Source organism: Erythrolamprus reginae, chromosome 2 (assembly GCF_031021105.1).
Source record: "Erythrolamprus reginae isolate rEryReg1 chromosome 2, rEryReg1.hap1, whole genome shotgun sequence".
NCBI lineage: Eukaryota > Metazoa > Chordata > Lepidosauria > Squamata > Dipsadidae > Erythrolamprus > Erythrolamprus reginae.
This window is the reverse complement of record NC_091951.1, coordinates 17,715,395-17,726,897: the sequence shown is the minus strand read 5'-3', so window position 1 is coordinate 17,726,897 and position 11,503 is coordinate 17,715,395. Positions and strand designations below refer to the sequence as shown.

General features: G+C 41.2%; 1 protein-coding gene across 1 annotated transcript; it reads left to right on the top strand.

Annotated features, from left to right (window-relative positions):
* The first annotated feature begins 8,424 nt into the window (after positions 1-8,424).
* Positions 8,425-10,531, top strand: LOC139159783 (tigger transposable element-derived protein 1-like). Its single transcript, XM_070737171.1, has 2 exons — positions 8,425-8,888; positions 9,114-10,531. Exons 1-2 carry the CDS (start codon positions 8,480-8,482, stop codon positions 10,463-10,465), a joined length of 1,761 nt encoding a protein of 586 aa, XP_070593272.1. The 5' UTR covers positions 8,425-8,479; the 3' UTR covers positions 10,466-10,531.
* Positions 10,532-11,503: the final 972 nt, after the last annotated feature.

The window sequence follows — 11,503 nt, the reverse complement described above, 5'->3', positions numbered from 1 at the left end:
GACGGAGCAGATGGTAACTTGGGCAGCAGAACAAGAAATAATGATTGAGTTGGCCAAGCTCTTTCCCAACCATCTTTTCATTTGGTTTCCTGGTTTTGTGGCCAGGAAAGCCAGCACCACTGTAATTGTTTTGGCCAAGAGAGAAGAAATGGCAACGGAGAAGATGATGCTGAAAACTGTTTGTCGGAGAAGGCAAGTGGCTTCCCTTGGCTGACCAATGAAGAGAAGGGGAGACAAGAAACAAAGCAGGAGGGAGACCAGGAGGATGTAGGAGAGGTCCCGGTTGTTGGCTTTGACAATGGGAGTTTCTCTGTATTTAAGGAATATAATTAAAACAAGGCCTGTGGTTAGGAAGAGGAGTAAGGCAAAAGAGACCAGGATAGTGCCCAGATGTTCTTCATAAGACAGGAAGGTTGAAAATTTAGGGATGCAATCAATGTGATCCTCATTTGGAAATTTATTATCTGGACACATAGTGCATTTTTCTGTATCTGAGAAAACCCAAAATAAATATTATTTTCATGTTCTATCCTTTCACTTTTCAAGAAATATATTCTTCAGACAACAACTTTTACTAGGGGTATTTTGCAAATTGCATTTCCTAAGAGTTCTAGAGAAAGAAATAAGAGTAATACAATTTTCTTTTAAAAAATGTGCAAGGCACAGGCTTTTTTTTTTGAACTCAGAAATAAATGCTTGGCTTTATTGCCATGCACTTTTTTTTTTTTGAAATATAGTTTTATTGATTTTTAAAAAGTGGTTACATGAAAACAAACATAAAACAGTGCACAGTGCATGTGCCCATCACCTGACCGACAGAGAAACCCCCATCACCACCACCACCCATTACAAGGGGTTCGAAATTTACTAGTTTATATATATATATATTTCCTTGGCTCTACTTTGCATTTGTTATTACTAAAAGAGTGATTGCAGTTTATTTTTCACATTTACATCACAGATCCTACTCAACATATAACCTTTCACCTTATTCCATCATACCATCAGCTTCTCCAATTTATTTTAATCAAAGTTGTTTAATCTTATTTCCATGATTTCAAAATGTATGTGATCCACCATGTACCAGTACCAATTCTGTAGTGTCCATTTTATAGACTCTTTCCAACCCAATACCACTACTGCTTGAGCACTTTCCAATGCTGCAGTTTTTATTTCTTTAAAATCTCCTAGTTCTCTTTGTTTAATTAAAATCGCTATTTCTTTTGTAATTGTCCAATTAATATTTAACATTTTATTAATTTCGTTCTGCACTTCCTTCCAAAATTTCTGAATTTCTACACACTCACAGAACATATGCATGAAAATTCCTTTCTTTTGGCAACCGTGCCAACAGTTACCTTTCTCTTTCCCCTGGAAGTGTGCAAGTTGTGCTGGTGTATAATACCATTTGTGTAAGATTTTCCTTCTCATCTCTTTAACTCTTGTGTTTTTAATCTTATGTATATTTTCTACTATTTCTTTCATTTCACTTTCATCTATTTGTAAATCATTTTGCCAGCATCTTGTCAAACTTTTTATTGCTTCCTCTTCCACTTGCAATAACATTCTATATATATTGCTAGCTTGAGCTTTTGTATCATTGATCTTTTCTCTTATTATTTTTTCTAAACAATTTTCTTCTCGCATGAAAGCTTCTTTATTCTCACTTTTATTTAAGTATTTACTTATTGCATTAATCTGCAGCCATTTCTGTTGACCGAGCCACCATTCCAACTGAGTTCTACTAACTCTCCCATCCTTCTCATATAATTGTTCAATTCTCATTATCCCTTTGCTATTTAATTCTTTTATAATTCTGCTTAAGTTAACATCATTACCTGTATTCAATACGTGTAACATTGATAATTTGGAGTTTCTAGTTCCCCATTTCCCCTGCCATTTAAACCATATTTCTAAACCTGCTTTGAGAGGGTCGGTTAGATTATTGATTTCTATTTTACTCCATTTTTTACATAATAACTCCTTATTGTTTATATTATTAATTTCCTTTTCCAATTTCACCCACTTCTTTCCCCCCCATAACTGTAGTTCCATTAATCTTTCTATTTGAAATGCTTCTCTATATAATTCTAAGCATGGGCTCCACCACCCCCTTTCTCGTGGGCAAACTGCCATTTTTTTCTTATTCTAGGCCTTTTGTTTCCTTCAATCCAAAAATTTAATTTACTATCCCATTCTCTCAATTTTGCACCAGGAAAGGTACCTGGTGAAACCTGAAATAAATACATCATTTTTGGTATAATCATCATTTTGAGGGCTCTAATCTTGGCAATTCTTCTCAACCTTTTTCCCCTCCAGTTTTTTATCTGCTTTTGAAGTCTCTTCCATATTAAATTATAGTTAACCGTCACGATTTTATTAGGATTCTTTAACAACCAGACTCCTAAATATTTCATTTTTTTACATCCTAGTTTCAACACTTTTTGTATCTCGATTTGCTCTTTAGGGCCTGTATTTAAACAAATTATCTCTGATTTCTCTATATTAACCATAAGACCTGATTGGTCTTTGAATTCCTGGAGTAAGATCATTATTCTTTTCATCATTTCAATTGGGGTTTCAGTCAATACTATAGCATCATCTGCAAAAAGATTTAATTTTAATTCAAGTTTTCCTATTTGGTAACCTCTCCACTCCTTGTCACTTCTAATTTTATTTGCTAAGACCTCAATTGCCAATGCAAATAACATTGGGGATAGTGGGCAACCCTGCTTAGTTCCATTCTGAATTTTAACCTTCTCTGTTCTGTTACCATTTACTCTAATATAAGCTATATTATCCTTATAAATTGTTTTTATAATTCTACAGAAGGAATCTCCCATATTTAAATCTTTACACAATTGAAACAAGTAATCATGGTTAACTTTATCAAAAGCTTTGTACACATCTAACTTTAAAATACCTAGTTTTCTTTTGGTAGTGGTAGCATGGTGTATCACATTAACGATGTTTCTAATTGGTTCATAAATCTTTCTTCCTTTAACAAATCCATATTGGTCTTCTCCAATTATCTTTGGTAATATATTCTCTATCCTGTTTGCCAATATTTTCATAAATATTTTGTAATCCTGGTTAAGTAAGCTGATAGGGCGATAGGAACCTGGATCCATTAATTCACGATCCGGCTTTGGGATAGTTATAATCTCTGAAATTTTCCACAACTGTGGAGTTTCAAAGGTCTGAAAAACATTATTAAACAATTTTTCCAGATGCGGTAATAATTCATTCTTATAAGTCTTATAATATTCCCCAGTAAAACCATCTGGGCTTGGGGCTTTAGCAGGTTTCAACCCTTTGATAACTCTAGATATCTCGTCATTTGTTATTTTTGCATTTAAAATTTGTCTATCTTCTTCCGTTAATTTCTCATTAACTTCTATAGTTTGCATTGTAATATGTTCTTTTTTGTATAAATTCCCATAAAAGTCTCTCATTATTTTTTCCATTTCTGTATTACTGCGTTTTATTACACCTTCCTTATCCTTTAAAGCAGAGATATGGGATTTCTCCTTTCTTTTTTTCAAATAGTGTACCATTTGTTTCATTGATTTATTCCCCCAACCCATAATTCTCTGTTTTACAATCATCTTCATTTTATTCCATCTCTCTTCCTCAAGAGATTGTAATTTCTTTTTCTTAAATAATAATAATGTATTCCAGGCTCTATTTCTTGTAATTTTCAAAGTCTCTTGGATTAGATCTATCTCCTTTAATAAACTTTCTCTTTCAGCTTCCCAAGATTTCCTAATAAAAGCTTCAGCGCTAATGCAATTACCTCTCATAACAGCCTTGTGTGTATCCCAAACTATTGTTTGCTTAATTTCTCCTGTTTCGTTAATACTAAAGAATTCACACAATTCCTTTTGTAGTTTGAGTCTGTTTTTCTCACTAGCCGAAACCACAGGGTTGTATCTCCATATCCTTTGTTGTCTACTAACATCCATTTCAATCACTGCAAACAGTGGAGCATGATCTGATAACCAAATACCTTTGACTTCTGCTCTCTTGAGGTGTGCCTCCCCCGTTTTGTTCATTAATATATAATCAATGCAGCTAAATTTATTGTGTCTTGCTGAGTAAAATGTGTCCCTGTTTGCTGCGTTTTCGTGGAGGCCCAACATATTAATTTTATTTAAGTGTAACTTTTTCTTTTCTCCCCTCCCTGCTGTTAATTCCAAGTTGAAATCGCCTGCTAAAATCACTATGCCTTCCGCAAAATTGTCTAATTTACGCTTTGCATTTATTATAAATTGTTTTGCATTTGCATTGGGGGCATAGATTACTGCTAAAGTTACTGCCTTGTTATTTATTTTCCCCTTAATGAATAACATTCTGCCATCTTTGTCTCTTTTAATATTAATTAATTGGAATGATAGTCTTTGGTTAATCAAAATTGCCACGCCTCTACTTTTTGCGGTCCCTCTCGACTCGTAGACCCGTTGCCAATCGCTATTGGTAACTAATTTATCTGATCTTGTCCTCCCTTTATGAGTTTCAGATAGAAATAAGATATCAGCTCTACTATCCCTGGCCAGCTTCATGATTCTATAACGTTTTTTCTGTGATGAGAGCCCGTTTACGTTTAGTGACAATAAAACTGTTTCACCCATTTTACATACTTTTAAGTGTGTTTCCCCCTCCTGCAAAACAGAGCCTGTTGGAAATGTATTTGTTAATTGTCTTGAACCCCCACCCTAGTGCCCCTTCCCTTGCACCCCCCCAAAGGGGAGGCAACGAAAAGAATTTTCGTTATCCAAGAGGCACCCCTGGATTTGCGTTCCACTCGAGAACTCCCCCACCTTTCCCCTTTTAAAGCAATAAAGAAAGACCCCCCCTCCTTCCCTCTTTATCCCTTGTTAGTTGGTATAAAATACACAAAGAAGCTAGTTAGTTGAGAACAATAATACCATGTTGACAGATCAGTTGAGTTCAGTTCATTATTTCTTCTTCTGACGCGTAATTCTAGGTTCTTCTTTTTTTTCTTTTTCCTGGAGTAAAGCAAGTTCCTTTTGTAAAGCTGCATTTTTTTCGTCTTTTCCTTGATCTGCTGTGCGAGTTGGCTGAGCTGTAAACAAATCATCTTCTCCTCTCCCCTCTTCTGCTGCTGGTTTCTCCTTCCCTGTTGATGCCTGAAGATTTACATCCGAATCGATCCCCAGCTGTTGGAGCAGTTTCTTCCCCTCATCCAAGGATCTTGCCTGGAGAACTTTGGAATCTTTAAAAACGATTATTGTGGCAGGATGTTTCCAGGTGAAACGGATTCCTCCTTCATATAATTGGGTCGTAATACATCTCATTTGGTTTCTCGCCTGGAGTGTTTCTGCAGACAAGTCTTTTAAAACATGTATTGGAGTGGCTTTGTAATGTACGTTTGGAATTTGCTTTAATTCTCTGAAGATTTCTGCTGCTCTCCTTTCCGAAACGAATCTTACGATCACATCCTTTTGATTTCCTTGACTCCGAGGGCCAAATACCCAGTGTGCTCTTTCATATTCACCTGGGTCGCATTTAATGTTGTTTTCACCAAACCATTGCTGAAATGCTTGGATAAGACGTTTGCCCTCAACAAAGTCTTGCTTAAAGCCTCTCAAACGCAGATTAGCTCTCCTTTGCCTGTCTTCTAAATTATTTATGCGTAGTTCCTGGCGACCTTTTCCCTCCTCCAGTTTCACAATTCTCAGATCTTGTGCTTTCAACTGCTCTTTTAAATCTGTTACACCAGCACTGACGACAACTATTGCCTTTTGCATCTCTTTGAGTAGCTGCCCCATATTTGCAAATGCCGTTAACAGTGAATCCATTTTTTCCTCCAAATCCGGAGTAGTCGCCATTTTTCCTTTGTTCTCTCTTTTTCCCCTACTCACGTTTAAAACTGCAGTTTGCTCCTTCTTTGCTTCTTTTTTGTAATGTTTTCAAAAAGTCCGTTTAGTCCGCTTCCTCTCAACCCACTTTTCACCAAGCCAGAGAGGGTTATCAGGGGTTAACTTTCACTTTTCCTAATTCACATTAGGGAGTTCTCTGTAGAGGCGTCTATCTCTTCCGACGCATGCGCAAAACCCTATTGCCATGCACTCAAAAGCCTGATTGGGCTTATTATCAGGGGATGTCTTATTTTGGGGGGAGAAAGGGTAGCTATATTTCTATGAAACCGAGTGTGGACCCAAATGATTTCCTGTGTAATGTGCAGCAATGTTCCCTCTAATTTTTTTCGGTGTGGGTGGAAAAGTATAGTGTCTGAGCGGCAGTCCCTTCAAGACTGGGCGGCACAGAAGTATAAATAAATAAATAAATAAATAAATAAACAAACAAGAAAAAATTTCCTTCTTTTTTATTAAAAGAAATTAATAATAAAACAAAAACAAAATCTATTACTATTATTACTATCTTCTCCTCTTTTCCATCCCTGTGTCCTCACCCCTTGTGTGTGTGTGTGTGTGTGTGTGTGTGTGTGTGAACTCTTGAACCATTAGCCTTTATATATATAAATGTATTTAAATGTATTTTACTTTTTATATATTCTTATGGTATAGGAATTTGTAATCAATTAACTAATTTTAAGAGTTTGTTAATTAAATTAGAAGTATATGTATGAATGCGATGGATTGGCTAGTTTGTAGTTTTAATTACATATTTTATTATTGTATTTTTTTGGTAATCAATTTAATTTTATGGAAGATAGTTTGCAATTTTGAATGTCTGGATATGAATGAAGTTTGAATTGTGTAATGAATTAAATGAATGGAAGGGTCAGTTTACCTGGTGGCCTGAGAGCAGGAGGAATGGGGGGGGGCTATCTCTGGCATGGACGAGGGCCAAAATATTCCGGTCTTGCTGGGGAGAGGCAAATATAGCGGGAGACATGGAGTAGGCTGCTCTCAGGGAAAAAGGGACTGCTGCTTGAAAATGGTCCCTTGTTCCGGCCCCATGGACTCAACCCAGGGAACTGGTGATAAGCAAGATCCGGACCCTGGGCTCAGGCTGTTGCTGCTTAACACCAGGTCTGCTATAAATAAAGCTCCCCTCATCCAGGATTTACTCCTGGAGGAGGAGGCAGACCTGGAATGTATGACGGAGACCTGGCTGGGCGCAGAGGGAGAAGTTCCTCTCTCAGAAATGTGCCCAGCCGGGTTTCAGGTGTGGCACCAGCCATGACCCCAGGGAAGAGGGGGAGTGGTAATTATAGCCAGAAAGAACATCAAACTGCATAGGCTCACTGGTGCTGAGATTGCGGTTTGTGAGTCCCTTCCTATGAGGTTTGACCTAGGGGTACAGGTAGACCTGTTGCTCACATACTTTCCTCGCAACTGTGTGTCAACCGCCCTGCCTGTGCTACTTGAGGAGGTAGCCGGCTGGCAGTGGAGTCCCCCAGACATTGTCTCACTCTCTGCATCAGCTGGCAACCTCACTGGCCCAGAGTATCCAGAGGGGCCTGGATCATCCTCCTAAGAATCTGAAATTACCAGAGGTGGACAAGGAGTGCTCACAACACCAAGTGATGATGAATTATGATGCATTTATGGCCACCCTCCGTGTATTTTGATGATGCCCTGGCTGAATGTAAAGCTAGAACCAGGACAAAAGCCCTGGCCCAAGGTGGGAGGTCAGTGTCTGAATATACCTAGGAATTTCACCAACTGGTGGTCCATATGTGTGGGTGGTCAAACGAGACTCTGATAGAATGCTACAAGGATGGACTCAATGATGATGTCTACCAAGGCTGCTGTTCTCGAGGGCCCCCCAGAGACCTGCCAGATTGGTATGTGATGGCGGCTAAGCTGAAGATTGTCCAGGCTAGAGATTGGTACAGAGGAGTTCACAGATGGAACTTTACAATAATCATTCCAGAAAGTGGGCCTATAACAATTCCTCAAGTTTCAAGGAACTTAGTTGTCCCCAGAAAGGCAAATGTGGCAGAATGCATTCAAACTAAAAAGGATAAAAGATATATTTCCTCTATTAGTAGTAAAGATTGCACAGTCGGTCACACCCACATATTTCTTCCCAGCCCCTTGTCCAAGGTCTTTTGGCTATTCTTTCCTATAGATATTTTTCTATCCTGGCCTTAATCAGATTGAAACAAAAGGTGAAAACACACAATTTAAGGTTTGCATTATTCTCTTTATATGAAAAGGCCACATTTACAAGCAAAAGTCAGCCTTTGAAATTTCATGCAAGTAGGGTCCACAGCTGCAGAGTTTTCAGGGAAAACGCCAGTGTCAGGGCTAATTGAATTACAGTGATCCCTCGATTTGCGTGTTCTCGATTAGCGCGAAACGCTGCAACGCGGTTTTTCAAAAAATATTAATTAAAAAATAAGTCCGCGTTTTTTCCCCTACACCACGGTTTTTCCCGCCCGATGACGTCATACTGATTGCTGATTGGCCAAAATCTTGACCAATCGTTGCAAACGCAAAAAAAAGCTTTGCAACTGTTGGAACTTGTTCAGACTTGTTGGAAGATGCCTCCTAAACGTTGCACACGGAGTGGAGGCGGCGACGCTAAAAAGACCAGGAGGATACTCACAATTAAAGAGAAAATTGACATTTTGGACATGCTGAAAGGGGGACGCTCTTATGCAGATGTTGGTCGGCAGTATGGGATCAACGAATCGAGTGTGCGAACCATTCGGGACGACGAGAAAAAGATAAGGCAAAGTTCTCTGATGGCATTCAACAAGGCTGCAAAAAGAATGGTGACGCCTAGAAACAAACGGCTTATGAAGATGGAAGCTGCTTTGTCCCTGTGGGTACAAGACTGCCGCAAAAAGAGCATTGCTTTGGATACCAACACTATAAGGACCAAGGCCCAGCAATTGTACAACCGTCTTGAAGACACAGAAGGAGGCGATGCAGATGAGGGAAACGCAGGTAAGGGCTGGGGTTTTTTATTCTGTCATTACATACTGTATTTAAGTGTTTTTTAAGGAAGGAGCAGGGAAGGAGGGAAGGAAGGAAGGAGGGAGGGAGGAAGGAAGGAAGGAGGGAAGGAGGGAGGGAGAGAAGGGAAGGAGGGAAGGAGGTGGGCATTTACTCTGTATGCTTTCATTCAAGTCACTTCTCTCTCCCTTTCCTGTCATTCTTCTGCTTCTTCAGCCCCAGCCACATTCACAGCAAGCAAAGGGTGGTTTGAGAAATTTCAACGGCGCTATGGCCTGAAGAGTGTGTCATTGCATGGAGAAGCTGCCTCAGCAGATACAGGTGCAGCAGAAAACTTTGTCCAGCGCACGTTTAAAGACCTAATTGCAGAAGGGGGCTACCTTCCAGAACAGGTGTTCAACATGGACGAAACAGGCCTGTTCTGGAAGAGGATGCCTTCAAGGACTTTCTTGATGCAAGATGAAGCCAAAGCCCCTGGCTTTAAGGCCATGAAAGATCGAGTGACTTTGATCATGTGTGGGAATGCAGCAGGCTTTTTGCTGAAGCCAGGGCTAATCTATAAGTCACGAAATCCAAGAGCCCTCAAGAACAGAAACAAGAATTCATTGCCAGTGTACTGGATGCATAATCCTAAAGCATGGATTACAAAACCCCTCACGCGGGACTGGTTTCATCAGTGCTTCATCCCACAGGTGGAGGTGTATTTGGCTCGCAAAGGACTCGATTTCAAAGTGCTTCTCCTAATGGACAATGCTGGCGGCCATGATCACCTGGACCATGAACATGATGGGGTGCAAGTTGAATTCTTGCCACCAAACACCACATCGCTTATCCAGCCGATGGATCAAGGTATTATCCGTGCATTTAAGGCACTGTACACGCGCAATTCTCTTGGAAGCATCGTGGAAGCAATGGATGCTGATGACAACTTCACATTGAAGGCCTACTGGCGTCAGTACACAATTGCATCTTGTCTGAAGAACATTCAGAATGCCTTGATGGATATGAAGACACATACAATGAATGCCTGCTGGAGGAAATTGTGGCCAGAAGTGGTGCATGATTACAAGGGATTTGCTCCCGAAGAAATCCAAGATGCTGCAGTCCAGACCTCTGTGAAGCTGGCACAGGCACTGGGTGGAGAAGGCTTCGTTGACATGACACCAGAGGAAGTCAATGGTTTGCTTGATGAGCATGGCCTACCGCTGACAGACAAAGATCTGGAGGAGCTGACCAGGTCAGCGAGTGAAGAAGAGGAGGAAGCGGAAGCTGAAGAAGCTGAGGAAGAAGAAGATGTTGGCCTAACGCTTGAGCGGCTTGCAGAACTGAACAGAACTGCTGCACATCTGCAACGCATGGTGGAACTTTGGGATCCCAACATGACTCGCTCTATACAGTTTAACGCCTCCCTTGACAACATCTTTGCACCATACAGATCCATGTTAGGCCAGAAAAAGAAACGGCGCCAACAACTGCCCATGACCATGTTTGTCACAAAAACCAAGAGGTCTGTCACACCATCACCTGCAGCGTCCATTGTAGAAATGGTGATAGAAGAAGATCCCTAGTTATCCCAGTTATGCTAACCCCCACCCCACCCCAAAAAATGTAAATAAATATGTTATTGTTCATAACTTAAGAGTCTTATTCAATGTGTACAGTAATGGTAATTAAGGGGATGGGAAATGGTAATTTATGGGTTAAAAGTGTTGGGACTGAGTGGCACACAGTACTGTACATACTGTACAGAAGAATGAATGAATGAATGACTGAGTGAATGAATGAAATTCAAACACAGGTGAGGACTGGGGGGTTTTATTCTGTCATTACACAGTACAGTACAGTTACAGTTTAAGTGCTTTTTGAGAAAGGAGGGAGAGAAGGGAGGGAGAGAAGGGAAGGAGGGAAGGAGGGAGGGAGGGAAGGAGAGAAGGGAAGGAAGGAGGGAGGGAGAGAAGGGAAGGAGGGAAGGAAGGAGGGAGGGAGAGAAGGGAAGGAGGGAGGGTTGCCATTGCCATTGCCGCCAGCGCTGCCCCAAGAAAGCCGGTGAGAGGAAGGAAGGAGGGAAGGAGGGAGAGAGAGAAGGGAAGGAGGGAAGGAAGGAGGGAGGGAGAGAAGGGAAGGAGGGAGGGTTGCCATTGCCATTGCCGCCAGCGCTGCCCCAAGAAAGCCGGTGAGAAGAAGGAAGGAGGGAAGGAGGGAGGGAGAGAAGGGAAGGAGGGAAGGAAGGAGGGAGGGAGAGAAGGGAAGGAGGGAGGGTTGCCATTGCCATTGCCGCCAGCGCTGCCCCAAGAAAGCCGGTGAGAGGAAGGAAGGAGGGAAGGAGGGAGGGAGAGAAGGGAAGGAGGGAGGGTTGCCATTGCCATTGCCGCCAGCGCTGCCCTGTGGGTAGCGGCGAGGAGCCCGGAAAAATCACCATTGCATTGCCAGCCTCCGAACTTGCGTCGCTCCACCTTCTGCGCATGTGCGGCCATGGAACAAAGGGCGCGCATGCGCAGATGGTGTTTTTACTTCCGCATCCAGTATAACGCGGAAATCGGTTAGCGCGGGAGGTCTTGGAACGTAACCCCCGTGCTAACCGAGGGATCACTGTACAGCAAGATAAT

What these genes read in the sequence shown, in the direction of transcription:
- LOC139159783 (XM_070737171.1), top strand. Translation starts at nt 8,480, where the DNA reads ATGCCTCCTAAACGTTGCACACGGAGTGGAGGCGGCGACGCTAAAAAG. An exon ending in TGCAGATGAGGGAAACGCAG is followed by an intron (nt 8,889 to 9,113) that starts GTAAGGGCTGGG and finishes CTGCTTCTTCAG; the next exon opens with CCCCAGCCACATTCACAGCA.